This window comes from Lithobates pipiens, unplaced genomic scaffold (assembly GCF_037356315.1).
Source record: "Lithobates pipiens isolate NorthernLeopardFrog02 unplaced genomic scaffold, aLitPip1_a1.2 Scaffold_16, whole genome shotgun sequence".
In the NCBI taxonomy this organism is placed as follows: Eukaryota; Metazoa; Chordata; class Amphibia; order Anura; family Ranidae; genus Lithobates; species Lithobates pipiens.
The window spans coordinates 375739801-375762129 of record NW_027507748.1 but is presented as its reverse complement, the minus strand read 5'-3'; the positions used below and the strand labels follow the sequence as shown (position 1 = coordinate 375762129).

Genomic DNA, 22329 nt, shown 5'->3' with positions numbered 1-22329 from the left:
TGTTATTTGTCGATGTGCGTTCCAAGCAGCGGAAGCTCGTAGAGGAGAGCTTGTAACTGAGCCGAGAGGGCGCAGATTGTTTTGGTTGTTGTATTTGGAGAGCAGAGGCACAGGCAACACCCAGAGATTACCGTACTGAGTCGCTTAACACACAGTGATTAGATGTAGATGTGGTGGTGGATATAGCTGGGATGAATGTAAATATGCAGCAGCTGTTGTGAAGCTGTCAGATTGGTGTATGAGCACACACACGTGTGTGTACCTGACCTTTCATCTTTCCTCATGCAGCATGCCCTCTGGCTTACTAGTCCTGTGTTACTGCTTCTACCTTCCCCAGGGAGTGATGTGTGGCTGCAGGGAGCAGCTGACATAAACATGGGAAGGCACAGAGCTCCCCTACTTATGACTAGTAAGTATGAGCTATCACATTTCAACTGTCTATGGAGATTAAACAGAAACTGATGGCTGTGCTGTTCCCTTGCTCTGCACATTATACACACAGCTTTAGAACTGTTATCGTTTTATATTTAAAGGGATCTTTGGTTAAGCCGAATACTTTGTAGCTACGTACTTCCAAGACGGGCATCTGAAATTTGAAGATGGCTGAACACGGCGCCCACATCACAACCTCGGCAACCGAAGACAGGCCTACTATTTTTGAAGTGGTGGCCCAAGAGAGTTTGATGGCAGCGGTGAGACCTGCTTTACATCATATTGTCAAGGTAAGTGCCTGGGTTGCAAAAGTGCCAAGCTAAGAACTTAAAGGATAAGTTCACTTTTTAGAAAAAAAATATTAAATGCACTTTTTTTTTTTTTGCAGGTAAAAAAATTGATTTATGTATTTGTTTTATGAGCCTGTAGAGCATCTCAGCGTATCTTTGTGCCCATACATCGTATGGGCACACAGATACAATCTGACAGGAGGAATCAATGAAGTACCACAGTGCCATAGTAGTTCACTGAGAACTGCAAGCCGGCAACCACAAAGGATGTTGGGGCTTGTAGTTCATTCACGCACAGATCTGTGTGAATGAATGATGTGGTTGTGTGGAGGGAGCCCCACACTGATTTTAAAAAGTGACCGCTAGTACAGGGAACTTCCCCCTGTGCCGCTGTCGCAGGGAGGGGGGTCAGTCAGCGACTGCAGCAGTGAGAACATGTTACATGTCCCACTCTGAAAACGGATGGAACATGCTCCCAAGGGTGAACTTATCCTTTTAATTGCTTTACATCTTATCAGGTAAAGCTTTGCTTTCGACTAGTGGTCTCCAAACTGCAGTCTGTGGGCCAGATGCAGCAATTCAGCCCCCCTAAAGCCTGAAGGACAGTGCTCTGATGAAGGGTTACATCCCCAAAACGTTTCTGCTTGTCAACAATGTAGCATGCTAGTCAGATCACTCAATGCTACACTGGATCACAATGTGATATGCTACAATGCTTCAAATTTTCTTCTTTTGTGAGTATTGATTTGGCTTGTTTATTATATCAAATCTTGGGTAATGCACTAGGCGTTTGTGCCCTCCTGTGTGCTTTTCTACAGTTCTGAAGGACAGTAAACTGGTCATTTTGTATAAAAAGTTTGGAGACCCCAGCTTTGGACCTAGATATGCAAGTCAAATAGCCCCTCTTTAGGGATAATGAATCCTGTTCAATGCATTCTTGTATTCACTTGCTGTCAGTGTGTGACTTACAATAGCCGCATTTATGGCAGTCACTATAAAGAAATTCATCCAATAGAAGTCTGATATATAACCCATACTTAAAACTGGTTGAGATTGTTGTACTTCCCTTTCTCATATATTGGACAGGGAATACATTTTCATGTAAGCTACGGTAATAGGAACTTCCAAGTGTTTGGGAACCCCGTTATAATAAGGAAGCACCTTACCTATTGTTTCTGGCACCACTGGGAGCCTTTTCCAAAATTAAAGCGGGGTTCCACCGCCGTTTTTTTTTTTTCCGCATTAATCGTTAAAAGTAACTATTATAAATAGTTTACTTACTTTTAAATGATCTCAGAGTCTCTTGCAGCCGTTTGTCTTTCTTTGAAAGTCATTAGGAAAACTTCTCCAGACGTTTTCCATTTTGCCTGTGGGCATGTGAAGCCAACAGGCATTGTCTTCCGGGACACAGTGCAGCTAATGTCCCAGCATGCACCGCCCGTCTAATCTGCGATCTCGCACATGCGCAGATTATACCGCTCGAGCGCTGACAACAGCGAAAACTCGAGCCTGGGCGCACGAACTCCTGCGAAATAAAAACAACGATCCCAGGAGCCCCTGCGGCCGACAGGAAGAATTGACCTGCCGCTGAAGCCCCGCCCATTTCCGCAGCGGCACCGCCCCTTTCCGGAATCTCCAGAGGCAGGAAATTTGAAAGAAGAAAACAGAAGAAGACATCAGAAAGGTAAGGGGGATATCTAGCGATTAGGGAAGGGGGGATCACATAGACGTAGGACTAGTAATTAGGGTGGACCTCCGCTTTAAAGAATTGAGATGAGCTCATGAATGTTTGAATCCTAATCCAAACCCACCTGAATGATGCTGCTAGAAAGCTGTCCTTGTACTGGGCCAATCTTTGGTTGAGGCATTCCACACCTATTAGCTGCATGTATACATGCCCCATGTATTCACATAGCTGCCGGCCAGGGTACGCCTTGGTTGCAGATGGTTTTCCCGATGCAGGGTTCAGACCAGGATCCAAACGTGTCAAGCTCATCACTATTAAGGTGGAACTTCCTCATCTTAAAATTCACAAAATCACATCTTTAGAAATGTCTAGCATTTAGTTATAGATAATATATAGTTATAGATAATTGCAAGCTTTTATTCTTTACATACCAATTTTTCCTCCCTATGCTTTTCATAGTGACCATATTCATTAAGGGCAGATGACTCAATCTCCCTTTACTTTCTGAAACTCTAGGCCTGCCTCTTGGAACATATCATATCATATGAGGGGAAAAACATGCCTGGGATTTCCTATGAAGGCACTTATGTTGTAGGCTTCCCAGGATGCAGCTATAAGATCAGGGATACATCACCAGTGCCTGTTCCCACCAAGAAGTGATAAAACTGTAATTTTAACCACTTTAAGACTGCCTGCACTGCTGGGCGAATCGCCGTAGCTGTATGGCGCCTGCGGCGATAGCATTCGTTACAGAACCAATCAGTCTACAGGTCCAGCCAGGCCAATGATTTCTGGCTTGGACCTACTTATCGGTTCTGGCGAAGGAAATGCCTCCCCTGCCTGTAAGTGTAAACACAGGCAGGGGAAGTGATGTCATCTGCCCTCGTGGAACTCTTTTTTCAGTTCCGGAGAGAGGATGTCTAACAGTGAGTTGCACAACACTACACTAAGACTAGTACACATAGGCACACTTGCCACTCCCGATTGCCCGTCCGCCCCCTAACCCCCCCCCCCCCCCCCCGTTAACACCTTTACTCCCTGTCACAGTGTCAACAAGTGCAGTTTTAAAAATTTTCACTGATCACTGTACTGATGTCATTTATGACTCTAATCAGTGTTAGGGCAGTTAGTAGTAGGACCAGGCACCCCCCCCCCACCCCCCCACCCCCCCCATAAAGGTTTAAAGGGATTGTAAAGTGAATTTATTTTTTATTTTTTTAAATAACAAACATGTTATACTTACCTCCACCGTGCAGCTCGTTTTGCACAGAGTGGCCCCGAACCTGCTCTCTTCTGGGGTCCCTCGGCAGCTGTCTCGGCTTCCTCCCGCAGGTGCTTCTCACGTTCATGCGAGCTCCCTCGCATGGTGAGAAGCATCTGCGGGCGTGCTCCCGTGATACAGCCGGCAGCTATAGCCACTCGCTGTATCACACGGCCCGCCCCCCGGCGCTCCGTGTCAGTGGATGTGATTGACAGCAGCACGAGCCAATGGCTGCGCTGCTTTCCATCCATCCACTCCAGCCAATCAGCGGCCAGGCTGAATGGTGGAAAGGACGTTGGGGGACGAGCGCGGGACTTTCGAGGCGTGAGGTAAGTAAAACGGGGGGGCTGGGGGCGCAGGCACTGTCAGATGTTTTTTCACCTTAATGCATAGAATGCATTAAGGTGAAAAAACATTTACCTTTACAACCCCTTTAACCCCTTGATCGCCCCCAGTTAACCCTTTCACCAGTGTCACTAATAGTGAACAGATCTCTTTTCTGTATTTAGTGTCACGTGTGACGCTAGTTAGCCAGTTAGCTAGTTACTGTCACTGTCAGGTTTTTATTGCGTCAGGGTACCCGCCATATATTGCTGAATAAAGGTTTAACCCCCTGAATGCGCCCCCCCCCCCCCCCCCCGTACAGGTTTTAGCATCAGGGTCAGCCCCAGGGAGAGTCAGATTAGTGCCAGTAGCGCTAACACCCATGCATGCACCATACACCTCCCTTACTAGTATAGTGTCTGAACGGATCAATATCTTTGATCTGATCAGATCTATACTGGCGCAAAAAATAAAGTGCAGTGCTAAATTTAAACTGAAAACATAATGACGCAATACACTTTATTTATCACATTATGGTAGGCAATGTGCAATGATCAATATGCAGTATCACTAAAACTAATATGCAACATTGAATAAAAGGGAAATTAAAAAAAGCAACCTACAGCTAACATAATACAAAATATTACATACTATAATGTTCAAACGCGCAACAAACAAATGTGCAAGTTGTGCAATATAGAATAACAAAGTTCATGTGACTGATCTACAAGTATAAAACTCAGATAAAGAATAAAATGAAAGAGAAAAGTTCTTGTAGACTAATGTTCAGTGAAGGAGATCCCTCTAATATTCAGTGGAGAAGAACACCGAAGTGGACAGCGTTGGTCAGATGGCTTCCCAACAATCGCTTTGTGAAAGGCGATGTCATCAGGGGTACGCCCACATGCCTGCGCCCACGCTATAAATGGTCTATAGACAAGATAAAGGAGCACTGTCATTGGTCTAACAGGATGGTCTAAAGCTGCCAATTGTGAATGGAACAAGAAGCAATCCCTGCAGCCTTTGACGGAATAGTATGTCTAACATCCCTGAAGGACAGTGACCACAATCCTATGGCAACAGAGGCACACATCGCCATCTTGTGGAAAGATAAAAAATTAATGATAAAATACCCACATAATTGATACCTTAACCACTTCCAGCCCAAGGACGTCATATGACGTCTTTGAATTTCAGTGGGAATATCTGAATGATGCTTGCAGCTACAGGCATCATTCAGATATCCTAGTTTTCAGCTGGGGATTCTGTGCACCATAAGAATGATCATAGTGGCAGGCAGGCGATGGGAGGGGACATCTGGTGCTTCTCTGGGCTCTCCCGTGCCATCGGGGACCCAGAGAAAGAGCTTTTGGCGGCGGCCGATTCTATTTGTGGGGAAAAAAAGGACATTGATTTTGTTTGGGTACAGCATTGCACGACGGCGTAATTGTCAGTTAAACCGACACAGTGCTGTATCCTTGGAATTAGGCAGCCAAATCTTCCGGGGCTGAAGTGATTAAAAATGCTGCTGTGTTCTGCCTTAAATCGCGTTATTTCCTGTCAGGAAATAACACGATTTTTTTCACACAGTCCTGCCTACTGACCCCTGGGAGTTGATGACTCGTATTTCCCAGGAGCACAGACTAGGGAGGAAGTGATGCGGAGCACCGCAGAGCCAGAAGTGGCAGATTAGGAGCCACCACCCAGCAACAGGGCACTTCTGGTACATTTAAAAAATGTTTTCGCTGCAAATGTTTATTATTAACAAAGGACTGGGAAAATGTGAAAATTGTTTTCAGGGTGGAACTCCGCTTTAAGCTCGTCTTTTAATTTTTTTTTTCATTTTTTTTTTTTACTTCTGGGTGTCAAGGTTTTTGTCCTCTTGCTTGGCCAGTGGTGGAATGACCTCGTCCTGCTCATGGAATTGTCATTCTTGCACAGCCAGAGTGTGCCTGATTTGCACACATGCTTACCTCAGTGTGCATTAAGTAGAAGGCTGTGAGAAGGCAGTTTAAGTGGAGTTCCACCCAAAAGTGGAACTTCTGCTCGTTGTACTCCTTGCCCCCTCTGGTGTCACTTTTGGCACCTTTCGGGGGGAGGGGGGGACACAATACATGTCTTTCACAGGTATCTTGTCCCCCCTTCCAGGAGCCTCAGCCACGGGTATTTGCGTCATCGCTGGGGCTCCCTCCTTCCCCAGCCACCAGGCCAGTAGGAGAGAGGAGAGGAGCGGGGCCTCACGCGTGCACAGTAGGGGTGCGCATCTTCACAGGTTCCACAGCGGGCTATACCAGGCATGCCTTATTGCATATACAGACTGATTTTAACATTGTGGGTTTAGCAACACTAATGCTGCGTACACACAATTTGACATTCTGACAATGAAATCCTAGAGATTATATTTTATATATTTATAATCTTGCATACATACAGTTGCACAAATGTCGGAAATTCCGATCGCCGAGAAAAATGCTTGATTCCGAGCATGCATGGAATTTTGTGGGTCGGAATTTACGAGAACAGATTTTGAGAACCAGCTCTCAAATTTTTGTTGTTGGAAATTCCGGCAACAAATGTCCGATGAAGCCTACACACGGACGGAATTTCAGACAACAAGCTCACATCAAACATTTGTTGTTGGTAAATTCCGATCGTGTGTACGCGGCATTAGTGTTTGTTATTGCAAAAAAGACATTGCATGTGTCTTGCAATAAAAAGTTGCTTTCTCGAAGTTTAGGAAGTTTAGTAGTTAAATTTAGTTCCACTGTGTTTTTATTTAATAATCATCTGTACCTTCAATATTTTTTATTTTCATTCCTTATTAGAATCTCGCTGCTAAGGTAGAGAGGTAAAGTCCAACTAGACCACTGTGAGTGGCAGGCAGGAACAAGGAGTTTGTCATAGCTCCAAGCTGTAGCAATATCAAAGGAAAGGGTCCATAAGCTGCACATCATGAAGCAGACCCATGTGCATGAAGTGAGATGAATGACTGCCTCAGTCCAGTCTCCATCCAGCCCACTCCAGCAATGTGTTTCGGTCCGCCTCATCAATCCGAATAATTGAAGTGGTAGTAACCCTGCTGAAGTTTTATTTTTTTTCCTTACTTGCAAAGGAAAAGGCATAATGAGTTTGTATGCACCGCATACTAGCTCATTATGAAATACTTACCTTAGAACGAGGCCCCGACATCTGGCCCAATCCACGCCGAGGGAGCTGACATGTTACCTCAGCGTTTCTTCGGGGTATCGCGGCTCCGGCGCTGTGAGTGGCCAGAGCTGCGATATCATCACTCCCACGCATGCACGCGGGAGATTTCTTTCCGGCAGGGTCCGGCGTCTGCCGCACTTTCAGCCAAAAATCCCCTGTGCGCATGCGGCGCATTGCGAGGGGAATAACTCCTAAACCGTACAGGTTTAGGATATATTTTTTTTTACCTACAGGTAAGCCTTATTATAGACTTTCCTGTAGGTAAAAATTATAAAAATGACTATACAACCACTTTAAGCTCCAAGGGGCAGAGTGAAACACGTTGGGCGCGTGGCTTGGCTGGTTTCCAGGCTAAGGTTGCCATTCATCTCCCTTCGGCACATGGGTCTGCTTCATGTGCGGCTTATGGACCTTTTCCATTGATATTGCTAATGTCAACATACCAGGCATAAATGGATGTTAACTGGTGCATGAGGGCCATGTGTCAATAAACTTGCACACAACTTTTTATATTTGGCTGGTAATAACATATAAACAATAAATAAATATGTTAGCACATTTGTATTTGGGCTGTTTCTGATGTATTTTGCTTGGTATCCTTGCCTGCAGTTATTCAGTTGTTATAGCTCAGTGATGGTGAACTTTGGCACCCCAGATGTTTTATAACTACATTTCCCATGATGCTCCAGTACACTGCAGAGTGCATGAGCATCATGGAAAATGTAGTTCCAAAACATCTGGGATGCCAAGGTTCGCCATCACTGTTATAGCTGTTTTAACAGGCAAGTAAGATTAGTGTCACACACATAAATTGGTTAAAACAGAAACTTAAACTTTTGTCTTGTCAAACTTTACAGGTCCTTGCTGAATCAAATCCAGCACGTTATGGCCCCCTTTGGAGGTGGTTTGATGAACTTTACACCCTGCTGGATCTGCTGCTGCAACAGCACTATTTGTCTTGGGCAGGGGCTTCTTTCGCTGAGAATTTCTATGGACTGAAGCGCATGGCCATGTTGGGCAGCAACGGAAAGCGTAACTTACCACGGAGAGAGTACTGGAAGTCCCTGCTGATGCTTGTGCTGGTACCTTATCTACGAGTGAAGCTAGAGAAACTAATGAACAGACTGCGAGAAGAGGAAGATTATTCTATACAAAACTCAACATCATTCCACAAAAGATGCTATAAAGCAATTTTGGCATCCTACCCTTATATAAGACTGTCTTGGGAAGGTTGGTTTTTGTTTTATCAACTCCGATACATTCTGTGGAATACAAGGCATCACTCTCCTCTGCTCAGTTTGGCTGGAGTGCAGCTTGCTAGACTGACCACAGAAGACCTACAAGCCATGGATAGTCAACCAGAAAAAACTCCAACAAACTCTGTACTGAGGTGAGTTGTGGCTGATCTTATTTTTAGTTTTATTTAAAGTAACCCTTTGTCCTCAGATAACAATTGTGGTATTATCGCAGTAGTGTCAAGGCAAATTTTATTAACCCAAGAATAGAAACAGGATTTTCTTGTGGCTAGCTGCTGTGTAGTATATGCTATCTTTACTACTTCTCTTGTGGGAGATGGCAGATCTACAGAGGTGCTTTTGCTCTAAAGAAAGTCTGCAGATACCAAATTTACTGCTGGCCAGTAGGAAAAGTCAGTTTAGCCTAGGGAAAGTTTAATTTTAAACCAGAACAATGAACTTTTCTTATTTGATCTTGTTAGGTCGGTTAAAGAGGAGCTCCAGGCTCCCCCAAAAAAAATTAAGTCAGCAGCTACAGTATGGTAATATAAGGACACTTGCCTGTCCAGGGATCCCGTTATGTCCTCACCCGAACCTATTCATTAATCTGCTTAGAGTGCTGGTGCTGGCATCTCTAGTAAGGGAAATGGGAAGTGGGGCCTTGCGGCTTCACAACCTGTTTCCTACTGTACATCCGTGAGCTGTGCTGTGCCTTGTGAATTGTCCTGTAGTCTTCTGGGACCTGTGATGTGTCCCAGAAGACTGCAGGGAAAGGGGGGACTTCTGCCTCAGATTCCCCCCTTCTGGTTCAGCTCCCCTCAAAAAGTACCATATGTGGCAGTGGAGGAGGGGGAGGGTACAAACAAGCGGGTTACTCCTTTTGGGTGGAGCGTTGCTTTACCATTGAAAGCAATTTTGTTTTATCCATTCAGGAAGTGCAAGAAATACCTGTAGATCTTTACAGAAATATATTCAGCTGATTGGTTCCTGTGCTTTCTGCCTCTGCTGCACTCTTATCAGTTACACTGTTCGCAGCATTCCGTGAACACTACAGACCCCCCCCCCCCCCCCCACCACTATATTATAGAGAAGAGAAGATGGTAATATTGTAGACCTGTAATAGGTTGACAATGTTGCTTCTCTGTATGATACATCATTGTGCTGCACATAACTTTAGCAGAGAGCAGAGCTGTCGAAGGGACCCAACAGGCACCATCCGCTACAGATGTCTGCAAAAAACTACAGAAGGGGAGGGGGGTACAAGACTAGTCATCCTGGGCAAGGCAAGGGAACAGCAGTGATTGTTTTTGTGCAGGAATTTCTGTAATAAAGAGTAAAGTTTACACTTGATTACTGCACAGATCTGAAATACACAAAACACGCCAAGATTCAAGTATGACTACACATGACTCTGGTATTTATTTGGGTACAATGTCGAATGACCGCACAATTGTCAGTTAAATTAACGCAGTGCTGTATCTCAAAAAATGGCCTGGTCATCAAGGGGGTAAATCCATCTGGGGCTGAAGTGGTTAAAGGGGTTGTAAAGGTTTAAAAAAAATTTTTTTTTTTTTTTTTTTTTTTTATAACAAACATATCATACTTCACTCCACTGTGCAGTTCGTTTTGCACAGAGCGGCCCCGATCCTCATCTTCTGGTGTCCCTCTGCGGTTTTCTCAGCTCCTCCCAGCAAGAGCTAACCCCCCTCTAGGAAACGCTCTCCCAAGGGGGTTCGCTTGCGGGCACGCCCCCGTGTGATATACTGCCGCGTCATTGATTTGATTGACAGCAGCGGGAGCCAATGGCTGCGCTGCGATCAATCATCCAATGAAGAGCTGGGGGAAAGCAACGCAGGATCGTGCCCACAGAGATTTGGGGCTCAGGTAAGTAAAACGGGGGCTCGGGGGGGGGGGTGCCGGAGAGTGCAATGTGTTTTTTTTTTTTTTTTTTTTTTTTTTTTTTTTTCACATTAAAGCATAGGATGCATTAAGGTGAAATAACACTAAGCTTTACAACTCCTTTTAAAGGCCAGCTCTTGCTTCTTCTTTTTTATTTATTTTTTGTCACCTTTTTTAATTCTGGCTGTGTGAAAACAGGACACGAAATAAGATGGTGTTGGTTACCCTGGAGAGAAAGATCTAAAAGAGCATTTGGGGCTGCTTCATACCAGAGCTTCTTTTGAGTTACAAGCTTCAAGTGTGTTTGGCCCCTATATCTCTTAATAGGAGTAGCCGGAAAATGGTAAACTCACACTGTATCACACTTTTTAATCATGGGTAACTAGCTTTCCATTGGCTGAAATTATTATTTTTTTAATTGCTTATCCACTTCCGGACCCCGCACGCCGATATAAGTCCTAACTTTGAAGAGGGATATCTTTGTTGTGGCAGCAGCTAGCTGCCATAACCCCGGTATACTCTTCTTCAGTGGGCGGTCCAGTTTCCGATAATAGTGGTCTCTGCTGCAGATTTGCCACAAGATCGGTGTAAAATAAATGAGAAAAAAACAATTTTAAACGTGCCCCCACCGAGCTCGTGTGCAGAAGCGAATGCATATGTGAGTAGTGCTCGCATATGAAAACTGTGTTCAAACCACACACGTGAGGTATCTCCGCGATCGGTAGAGCAAGAGCAATAATTCTAGCCCTCTGTAACTCAAAACATGCAACCTGTAGAATTTTATTTTATTTTTTTTAAACGTCGCCTATGGAGATTTTTAAGGGTAAATGTTTGTCACCATTCCACGAGTGGGCGCAATTTTGAGGCATGACATGTTGGATATCAATTTACTCGGCGTAACATTATCTTTTACAATATAAAAAAAAAACATTGGGCTACCTTTACTGCTGTCTGCCGCTATAACACTCGGTGGCTGCAGTGTGAAAGCAGCCTTATGCCCTGTACACACGGTCGGACTTTCCGCCGAAAAATGTGCGATTGGACTTTGTTGTGGGAAATTCCGATCGTGTGTGGGCTCCATTGGAGTTTCCGACACCCAAAGTTTGAGATCTGGACCTAAAATTTTCCGACAACAAAATACGATCGTTTAAATTAGGAAAGTGTGTATACAATTCCAAAGCACAAAGTGCCACGCATGCTCAGAATAAATTACGAGGCGAAAGCTATTGGCTACTGGCCTCTTTATAGTCCCGTCGTACGTGGTTTATGTTACATCGTTCTGAACGTTCGGATTTTCCAACAACTTTGTGCGACCGTGTGTATGCAAGATAAATTTGGACCAAAATCCGCTGGAAAAAATCTGATGGATTTTGTTGTCGGAATGTCTGACCGTGTGTACAGCGCATTACTGTAATAAGTATAGCAGGAAAGGTCTTCTCTTTTCTTTTTTTTTTTTCTTTTTTTTTTAAACCGTGCCCTTCTTAGGTGTAAATAAGGAATAATATAACTTTTTTTATATATTCATTTAACCATCATAAATTCCAAATTACTACCTGTTGGTGAACAGTACTGTTAAAGTGTTAATAAACCCCTGCATTCACTATATCTGGTCTCCCACAGTACCCACAACATGGAAATTTAACCATTTTAGTAAATATAAACTGCTAAATATCTTCTCATCGTTGTTTTTGTTTTTTATGCACAGCTGCACCAGATTTTTTGCACTCTCCAGTTTTAGGAAATCAAACCCATTGTGACTTCTAACTGCCCGATTCTTCCCTTGAAGAACAAATCCCCCAAAATTTGTTTGTTTTTTTTACCACCTGCACTGACTAGTTTTGCATAGTCTACCCATTGTCTTTTTACACTTTAAAATGGCTGGTATACAATGTTAATTTGTCCTGTACACGGTTTGTTTTCAGACAGAAAAACACCTGTATGTAGTAAAAAAGCATCATGCTCTGATTTCCACTAGCTAGCAAATTACTTTTTTTTTTCAAATGACAAACATGAAGGTAGTTTACCCACTTTACTTTAAGTAGGATGCTTTCTCAGTGACCTGCTGCAAAAACTCATGTTGGGTGCGTTTTTACCATTGCCTTCAATAGGAAGGGTTTTTTTTTTTATTTATTTTAATTTTTTTGGTGTGTTTTTAACTCCCCAAACATTCTCCAGAAATGCTGCAAGCAGGATTTTTTTTTTCCACCACAACGGACACGCCCCAGTGTGAACACCTTAAAACCACTTCAGCCCCAGAAGGATTTACCCCCTTCCTGACTGATCCCTTTTTTGTGATACGGCACTGCATCGCTTTAACTGAATTGCGCGGTCGTGCAATGTTGTACCCAAACAAAATTTATGTCCTCTTTTATTTATTTTTTTCTTCTTCTTTTTCCCCCACAAATAGAGCATTTGATCACCTCTGTGTTTTTTATTTTTCATGCTATAAACAAAAAAAGAACGGACATTTTGAAAAAAAAAAAAAAAAAAAAAAAGCAATATTTAACTTTTTGCTATAATAAATATCCAAAAATATAAAAAAATAAAAATTTCTTCCTCTGTTTAGGCAGATATGTATTCTAATAATAATTCTTCTACATATTTTTGGTAAAAAAAAAAAATCGCAATAAGCTTATATAAATTTGGTGTGTGCAAAAGTGGTGACGTCTACAAAATAAGGGCTAGATTTATTGCATTTTTATTTATTTAATTGGTAATGTCGGCAATCTGTGATTTTTATCGTGACTGCGACATTGCAGCGGACAGATTGGACACTTTTGACACTAAGTTGGGACAATTGGCATTTATACAGCGATCAGGGCTATAAAAATGCACTGATTACTGTGTAAATGTCACTGGCAGGGAAGGGGTTAAACACTAGGGGGTGATCAAGAGGTTAAGTGGTGTAGTGGGTAGCACTCTCACCTAGCAGTAAAAAGGGTCGCTGGTTTGAATCGCAACCATGACACTACCTGCCTGGAGTTTGCATGTTCTCCCTGTGCCTGCGTGGGTTTCCTCCGGGTACTCCGGTTTCCTCCCACACTCCAAAGACATGCAGGTAGGTTAATTGGCTTCTGTCCAGAATTGGCCCTAGTATATGAATGGGGACCTTGAATTGTGGGCTCCTTGAGGGTAGGGACTGATGTGAGTGTGCAATGTACAGGGATAGGGACAATTGTAGACACTCACTCAGGTGGAACTGGATGGACTGGTGTCTTTATTCAACCTTACTAACTATATGTAAGTGTGTTCTCTGGGCGTGTTCGAACTGTAGGGGTGATGGGCTCACTAGAACATGACTGAGATCGCTGTCATGTTGCTAGGCAGAACAGGGAAATGCCTTGTTTACATCAAGTCCGCTGGAACTCTCCTGCCAATGCCAGTGTCATTAGTACAGTGACAGTTCATTTTTTTTTTTTTTTTTTTTTTATTTATTTTTTTTAGCACTGATCACTGTGTCACTTGTCCCCAAAAAGTGTCCGATTTGTATGTCTCAGCTGATCGCTGCAATTACTAGTAAAAATAAAAATGCCATAGAAATATCCCATAGTTTATAGATGCTATGACTTTTGCGCAAACTAATCAAAATACGCTTATTTGGATATTTATTTATTTTTTAACCAAAAATATGTAGCAGAATATATATTGGCCTAAATTAATGAATACATTTTTTTTTTTTTTTTTATTAGATATGTTTTCTAGCAGAAAGTAAAAAAACTATAGCGTAAAAAATAAACTGCAGAGGTGATCAAATACCACCAAAAGAAAGCTCTATTTGTGAGGGAAAAAAAAGGACATTCATTTTGTTTGGGTACAACGTCGCATGGCCTCGCAATTGTCAGTTAAAGTAACGCAGTGTTGTATCGCAAAAAAATGGCCTGGTCGTGAAGTGGGTGAAACCTTCCGGGGCTGAAGTGGTTAAAGCCCAGCTGAGTCACCAAAGTAAACATGCAGCATTGATGCCATAGGGTTAGATCCAGTGCACTCAGTAATCTGCATTCAGTAACAGAGCTGGTCTGACACACCTCCTCTCTTCCTCTGCAATTCTCTACACAAAGGACCATTGTTCTGAGGACTGTATCTCAGCTCTGTCTGCACTGAACACTGGAGTGTGAGGGTAAGAAACAGCATTTTCTCTACACAACGAGGTATTTTAAGGCATTACAATCAAAGTCTCAAAAACTAAGTGAGGTTACAAAACTATATATATATATATATAAATAACTATAAATCAAAAGGTGTGATATTTCTAACAAGCTTTAACGTGTATCTAAAGCCAAAATTAAAATTATAGCAGATTTTTTTTTTTCTTTTAGCTGGTGTTTTTACCAATAACACACTTCCTTGTCCATTGGTGGCTATGCCATTGTTGTTACACAGGCTACTCTGGAGCAAGAACACTTCCCCCTGTGCACCACCTATGTGTAAAGGATACAAGGGTTTAGTTCTGCTTCAAGTCATTTGCCACCTGCCAATCAGGATGGCCAAAAAGGAGATGCCTTTGAGTGGTGGGATTTGTGGTTTTTCATCTGCTAAAAATGTAGCTCTAAACCGTCCTCTCCTTTACACCCAACAAAGCTGCCATCTTAGCCTCAGTTTGATCTGCAGATGCCACTTGATGGTTCAGTTGAGAGCACAAGTAACACTGACAGTGCCTTGAAAAAGTATTCATACCCTTTGAAATTCTCCACATTACAACCAAAAACGTGAATGTATTTTATTGGGTTTTTATGTCATAAACCAACACAAAGTGGCATATAATTGTGAAAGGAAAATGATTTTCACTTTTTTTTTTTTTTACAAATAAATGAAAAAAGTTTGGCGTGCATTTGTATTCAGCCGCCCTTTATTCTGATACCTCTAACCTCAGTGGGACCAATTGTCTTTAGAAGTCACCTAATTGGTAAATAGAGTCCACCTGTGTGTAATTTATTTTCAGTATACATTAGAGCTGCACGATTAATCGTTAAAAAAAATTGTGATCTCGATTCAACCCCCCCCCTTACGATCTTAATCTGACATTTCCACGATTCTATGTTGCAAGTGCTGAGCCGTTCTCTGCTCAGATCTGTCCAAAAAAAAAGCCAGCAAATGTTTATCAATGTTGCTCAGCGCTGAAATAACTATAAACATTGTATCATTTGGTTCTTTTTAGATCAGGGATATGCAATTAGCGCAACTCCAGGTGTTGCAAAACTAAGACCCCATTCACACCTGAGCGTTTTGTAGCCCTACGCCTGAAACTACAAAACGCTGGAGGGGAAAAAATACATTATTCTCAATGGAGATGGTTCACATCTCCACTCCAAGTCGCCTGAAGCCAAACGCCTGAAGCTCAAACAAGTTCCGGACCCTTTTTTGTCGCACGAATCGGGCTGATTTGGGCGTTTTCATTCTCATAGAAACTAATGGAAACGCTCGATTCGAGCGTTTAGCGTGACAACGAGCATTTCTATGGGCGTTTTGACGCTGTATCTGCTCAATGCTTAACATTGGTGACCTTTTGCCCTGCACAAATTCGCGACAAAACGCGGCAAAAAACGCCGCAATCGCGGTAAAAACGCAGCGAATCGCGGTAAAAAACGCTGCAAAAAGCTACGCTCAGGTGTGAATGCAGCCTAAGTCCCATCGTGCCTCTGCCTCTGGGTGTCATGCTTGTGGCTGTTAGAGTCTTGCTATGCCTCATGGGGACTTGTAGTTCTACAATTGCTGGCAGTCCGCTAATTGCATATCCCTGTTTTAGATCAAAGGGATGAAATTTGGTCTGTAAAAGAGGGCAGTTTAACCACTTAAGACTAAACCATTTTCTGACACTTGCTGCTTACATGTTAAAATCAATGTTTTTTGCTAGAAAATTACTTAGAACCTCCATACATTATATTTATATATTATATTTATTTTTTTAGCAGAGATCCTAGACAACAAAATGGCGGTTGTTTCAATATTTAATGTCGCACTGTATTTCAAACAAAATTATTTTTATTTTTTTTAAATACAATGAATTAAAAGAAAAAAACGGTAAAGTTAGCCCAATTTTTTTTATTTTTTTTTTCATAATGTGAAGGATGATTTTAGCCACGAGTAGCGTCAGAATCACAATCTTTATTCTAAGCAAACAAATTGCGATTCTCATTTTAGCCAGAATCGTGCAGCTCTAGTATAAATATAGCTGTTCTGTGAAGTCCTCAGAGGTTTGCTAGAGAACCTTGGTGAACAAACCATATCATGAAGGCCAAGGAACACACCAGACAGGTCGGGGATAAAGTTGTGGAGAAGTTTCAAAAGAAAAGACCCCCCCCCCCCCCCCCCAATCATACTTGCCTAGGTGGCTGCAGCATCTGTTCCCAACCACTTCTACACTGAGAACCATGCAATCGAACATCGCCGATGGCTCGGTTCTCACAGCTCCCCCAGCAGAGAGCTGCTGATTGTTATTTGGCAGCTCTTCGCTCTGCTCTTCCACGCTCACTTGAGGCTGGGTTCACACTGCTGCGGGTGGGAGATCCGGATGTGATTCGCACCGCACTGCAGTGCAAATCACATCCGATCTCTGTAGCGATGCGAGTTCAGCCATACAGATAGTATGGCTGAATTCGCATCGCACCCGCCGCAAACTCGCACGGGACCCTTTTTTTGGTCCGCAGCAGAATCGGATCGCATGGGTGTTCACACCATGCGATCCGATTCCTGTCCGAGTGTGCAGATCGCACTGCGATATGCGGACGGATCTGGGGGTGTCATTAAGATTTCATTGACACTTCCAGCAGTCCGCATAGGGCAGTGTGAACTGCCGGCGGGAGGCATGCAAAGCAGGAAAACGCCGCGGATTCGCGGCGTTCCCGCATCGCTATGGTGTGAACCCAGCCTGAGTGCTGAGCAGTGGAGAAGCGGGGAACGGCTGTCTCAGGCTGTCAGTGGCTTGAGTGAGACGTCTCAGTCCAGGCACCTGGTGGATCCACACTTTATTGTCACAGTGCCTGGACTGATTCCAGTGATGTCAGCAGAGAGCAGAATTTCGTCTGCTCTCTGCTGAAAACAGGTCACAGGAGTGCAAAACGAATTGCACTCCTGTGACCCAAAGTCCAGCCAAATGAGCTTAGACTGGACTGGACAACTCATGGAGCACTGTTCAATCCATTATCTGAAAATAGAGTATGGCACAACTGCAAACCTACCAAGACATGGCCGTCCACCTAAACTGACAGGCCGGGCAAAGAGAGCATTAATCAGAGAAGCAGCCAAGAGGCCCATGGGAACTCTGCAGGAGCTACAGAGATCTACAGCTCAGGTGGGAGAAACTATCTACAGGACAACTATTAGTCATGCATTCCATAAATCTGACCTTTATGGAAGAGTGGTAAGAATAAAGCCATAAAAAATCCTGTTTGCCAGAAGCCATGTGGGGGGGCACAGCAAATGTGGAAGAAGGTGCTCTGGTTAAAATTTAACTTTTTAGCCTAAAAGCAAAACGATATGTGTGGTGGAAAACAAACACTGCACATCACCCTGAACACAACATCCCCACCGTGAAACATGGTGTATGAATACATTTTCAAGGCACTGTAAATAACTGTTTTGGGAAACCATTACAGATTAGTTTAGTTCTGCTTTAGGTGTCATTACTAACAAGTTCCGTCAACAACCATTAGGAGCTGCATGGAAAGTGTGAAAATGATTGGTTAAACATCAGACCATGATATCAGAAGTTGCACAATTTGGAAGAGAGTACTGAGTTGTTTGTCTCAGATTACACTCTTGGACCTGGTGGGTTAAAAGTACCCCCTTTGGAATCTCCTGTGACCTGGCCTAAAGCAGAGGAAATGGCTAATCCCACAATACCTGGTATCTTAATCCAGTACAGATTAAAAAAAAAAAAAAAAAGAGTAGGCAGCTCATAGAATGTTATAAGCAGTTCCACAGCCAACACTTTGCTCTCATCATGTCCTAACTTTTGACTGTTTTTTTTTTTTGTTTTGTTTTTTCCAGTGTGGGCAGCATTCTGAAGAAAGTCCTTGGTGGTGTGTCTGTGACGCTCTCTTCCAGCCTGTCATTGGGTGTCTTCTTCCTGCAGTTCCTTGAGTGGTGGTACTCAGCAGAAAACCAAGATACACTTAAATCTCTTAACTCCCTGCCTGCCCCTTCTCCACCTATCCACTTTGACCTTGGAACATACTCCCCTCTTCTGCCCAAACTAAAGACAGTATGCCCACTCTGTCGTAAAGTGCGAGTTAATGACACTGCTCTTGGCACCTCAGGCTATGTCTTTTGCTACAGGTGTGCTTACTACTATGTAAAAAATCACCAGCGCTGTCCAGTTAGCGGCTATCCGACAGAGCTGCAGCATCTAATTAGACTCTATACTCCTGATGGTTAAGTGTTTCCAGTTTTGACTGCAGATTTTTGCATGTGGTCAAAAAGATTTGGGAGAAGATGACAAAATGTAGACTACTGTTTTAAAAATTAATTCAGAAAGTTAAAGTAGAAGTCTGTTCTAAACCTGCTCCCACCTCCATTCTAGCCTGTAACGGAAAGATGTTTATACTTGCTTATTCCTTGGGTGCACTGGTCTAGTTACAAGAGCACAGACTTCAGGAGAGAGGAGAGCTTGCCAACAATGGCTGCAATGCATAGGCTTACTTACTATGGGGGTGTCCCTCCTTCTACCCTTAACCCAGAGCTGGGAGCCAGCCACGTGACTAAAGCGGAATGGCAACTTTTGACCCAGGGGCAAGTACAACACAGAGGCCCATGTTGCGGCACCTTGGCTGCTCTCCCTTTTCCATGCATTCTAGTGACCCCCATCCAAGGCTGAAGCTTTACCAGGTACTCTCCTGACCTGCAGGACACAGCACCTGCTGCACCAACTCTGGTTCCTGACCTGGCCAGCTTGGCTCTGCTCAGGCACGGTATATAGCAGTGATGGCGAACCTTGGCACCCCAGATGTATTGGAACTACATTTCCCATGATGCTCAACTACGCTGCAGAGTGCATGAGCATCATGGGAAATGTAGTTCCAAAACATCTGGAGTGCCGAGGTTCGCCATCACTGGTATATACCATCCATGCTGGGGCGGCCCGTGCTCTGTTCTCCTCGATCAAAGTGAAGTATCGCACTAAGGATTCCTCAAAAGATTCCAAAGCTTTATTTTTGTGGTGACCTGGTAAACATAAGGCAACATTTAGGAGCCATGCAAGGGGCACTGTGTGGCTCCAAAACATTGCCTTCTGTTTACCATGTGATCACAAAAATAAAGCTTTGGACCCTTTTACGGAATCCTTGGTGTGCTGATGACACTTGTCACTTTTATTGTCCATGGTTGCCAGCCTAAGGTCATTATAGCACCCAGCATTACTGAACAGCCATTTTTCTCACAGGTGCATGGGGAATATTGCGTCTGTCCTCATCCCATAAGGACACTGGCGGGGACTTTTTACTCCTCTTCACCAGGAAGCCTTTAGGTGGAAGTGGTGCAGCCTTTTTACTGGGCATCAGAATGGCCCAGTCCAGCCCTGTGCCCAGGGAATAGGTAAGTATACATTTTTACACTACAGGGGAGGAAGTATAGAACTTAGAGTAGGGGTGGCAGTAGTTTAGACTGGACTTCCACTTCAAAATTGGTTGATCTGTCAAAAAATGATTACATTAGGAAGTAGTTTTGTTTTAAATTTGCTTTAAGGAGACACTTGTATTGTTCTTGAGATACATCTGTAACAAAAATCCAATCTGCAAATCATGTCTAATTTTATTTTTTATTTTTTTTTATTTTACATATGTTCACATAGAAATTAGATTGTCAGACAGCGTGAGCGTTATCAGTCCAATTGTGTTATAAATAGTGTGGGTATAAAGGATCTTAAATGGCCTGCTTAATGTATGGGCTGAAAAACTTTTTTTTTTTTTTTTGATGGTGTAGAAACAAGTCAGAGCCTGAAATTACTGCAAATGGGAAGATGACATGCCTAACATGAAAAGAACTGCAGACATTGATTTTGTATGCATAAAACAATCTAAAAAGGGCCAGTATGTATGGCCTGCTTTAGGGTCACCTAATAGAACAGCTAAAATAAGTACAGTGTTCAAATTTTGTTGTCTTGTATGTCCTTGTTAAATGTGCCGGTGGCAAAACAGTATAAAGACAATTATATCAAGTAATCATCTCACACATCGTTTTTATAAAAGTAGAAGGAAGTAAGCATATACAGAGGTATCGTAGGGGTATTCATTAATATGCATAAACTAACAGACTTCATTGACCATCTTCTCACCCCAAAAAACTGATTCCTTTTCACTTTGAATACCCAATAATGTGCAGATGCTTTGTACATGATTGCATATCTTAAGTGAATATTCACACAATTTTTGAGTAAATATCATCAACTCATTTAGTAAAATGTCAATAATGTGATATTATAGTGTGCTGGTCCTCCTACAGTATTGGCTGGCCTGTGTGTCACTTGTTTGAAATTGCCCTTTAATACCAGTTCTAACATCACCCCTCTTCCACTAGTTTTTTAAGTCATGTCTGTCATGTTTTTATTACTCTCTATTTTCCTGTTCCAGCAATGATGTTTTAACCCTTTATCAGTTTACTAAACATTTTTGGTTTGCTGTCAGCATCCCATTGGACATAGTAAAAGACGCTACGGGGGTTGATTTACTAAAACTGGAGAATGCAAAGGGTTCTCCCACATCGAGAATGTCAGAGTAAAGAAGAATGCTGGCTGCCAGGAGGAATAAGTAAACATGACTGCTTACTCCACACGCGCAAAAACAAGCATTAATAAAAAAATAAAGTAATCTATTGCGACTTGCCATTCTTTAGATGTGGTGGCTGCATTAGTTTACCTTTTTCAGGCTCAGAACATTTTCTTTAAGTACAGAAAATACCTGTTGATCTTGCCAGACAACTAGTGTCCTTGTCATTTCCTATGTGTTGAATTTGAAGAAAAATCATATCTACTGTATTTTGTCTAAATTACTTATCCCATCTCCCCCTGTAATGAGATGAACAAAGGCAGACATGTTTTAAGTCCAGCAGGGATGGCAAACCTGGCTCCCTCCGTAGATACAGTGGTGGAGTGAGTGTATTCACCCAGGGAGAGGAAGTGTTATTTATCATCTAAGGACTAGTAAGCAATGTATTACATTTTTAGGGAGTTTAGATGCCATTTTACATAGCTTGTTTGGATTGAGCTGGTCCAAATGCACTATTTGCTTCACTTACAGATACAGCACTAGGTTCCGGCAGCAGGATGGGGACTTCCTATCTCACACCTAGAACAAAATTGAGTCAGGCTAAGGGCTGCTTTGTATTTTTTTATGCATACAAAGCTTCCTCTGGCTGAGGTGGAGACGCAAGTGGATGACATATGAAGATGAATATCATCTCTGACTCGGCCGTTCTGAGAAACTTTGTATTCATTAAAAAATACAAAGCTCCCTGTGAATGGCTAAGCAGCGCTCAACCCAACTCAAGTTGGAAACAACAAAAGAACCGAAAACTAACTCAAGTTGGTTTCAGGTGTGTGACAGGAAGTTCCCATCCCACTGCTGGGACACAGTGCTGTACAGTATACTGTATGTAGCTGGGACTACATACAGCGCCATTGCATCAGAGAGTATAGTAAAAGTTTCTTTGGTCCAAACTATTTAAACAACATTAAGAGCTGGAGTGGAGTAGGGGCTAACGCAGCTTCAAATTTGTTAAAAGTTGTTCTTATGAATGATGGTGTTCTAATGAATTACTATATGTTGTCCATAGTAACCAATCAGTTTCTTCCTCTGACTGTACACTGCTCGGTATGATCACTAAATGCAGCATGTTTACATGAACAATGACTGCTGGAATATATGAAGAATATATGGATATATGATTATTATCAATATTTGGGTGCAGAGGAACAGGCAGAATTTAGTACTGATGACAACCATTTCGATTTCCGACACAGAATCCTAATGTTAAAGCACTTGCTTATTAAATAAAAAACATAAA

At 42.8% G+C, this 22329-nt stretch overlaps 1 protein-coding gene across 2 annotated transcripts; it reads left to right on the top strand.

Moving 5' to 3' along the window:
- Positions 1-14: 14 nt before the first annotated feature.
- PEX12 (peroxisomal biogenesis factor 12) lies at positions 15-20489 on the top strand. Of its 2 annotated transcripts, XM_077482166.1 has the most exons (5): positions 15-197; positions 289-409; positions 534-722; positions 8059-8591; positions 18322-20489. In XM_077482166.1, exons 3-5 carry the CDS (start codon positions 600-602, stop codon positions 18707-18709), a joined length of 1044 nt encoding a protein of 347 aa, XP_077338292.1. In that variant the 5' UTR covers positions 15-197; positions 289-409; positions 534-599; the 3' UTR covers positions 18710-20489. The 2 variants fall into 2 exon arrangements, with proteins under 2 accessions (XP_077338292.1, XP_077338291.1); XM_077482165.1 differs by having other exon boundaries at positions 15-409.
- The last annotated feature ends 1840 nt before the right edge of the window (positions 20490-22329 follow it).

Excerpts from the sequence above, each read along its gene's own strand:
- PEX12 (XM_077482166.1), top strand. The coding sequence starts at position 600 with ATGGCTGAACACGGCGCCCACATCACAACCTCGGCAACCGAAGACAGG. Across the intron at positions 723-8,058 it reads CTTTACATCATATTGTCAAG|GTCCTTGCTGAATCAAATCC; the intron begins GTAAGTGCCTGG and ends CAAACTTTACAG. Across the intron at positions 8,592-18,321 it reads CCAACAAACTCTGTACTGAG|TGTGGGCAGCATTCTGAAGA; the intron begins GTGAGTTGTGGC and ends TGTTTTTTCCAG.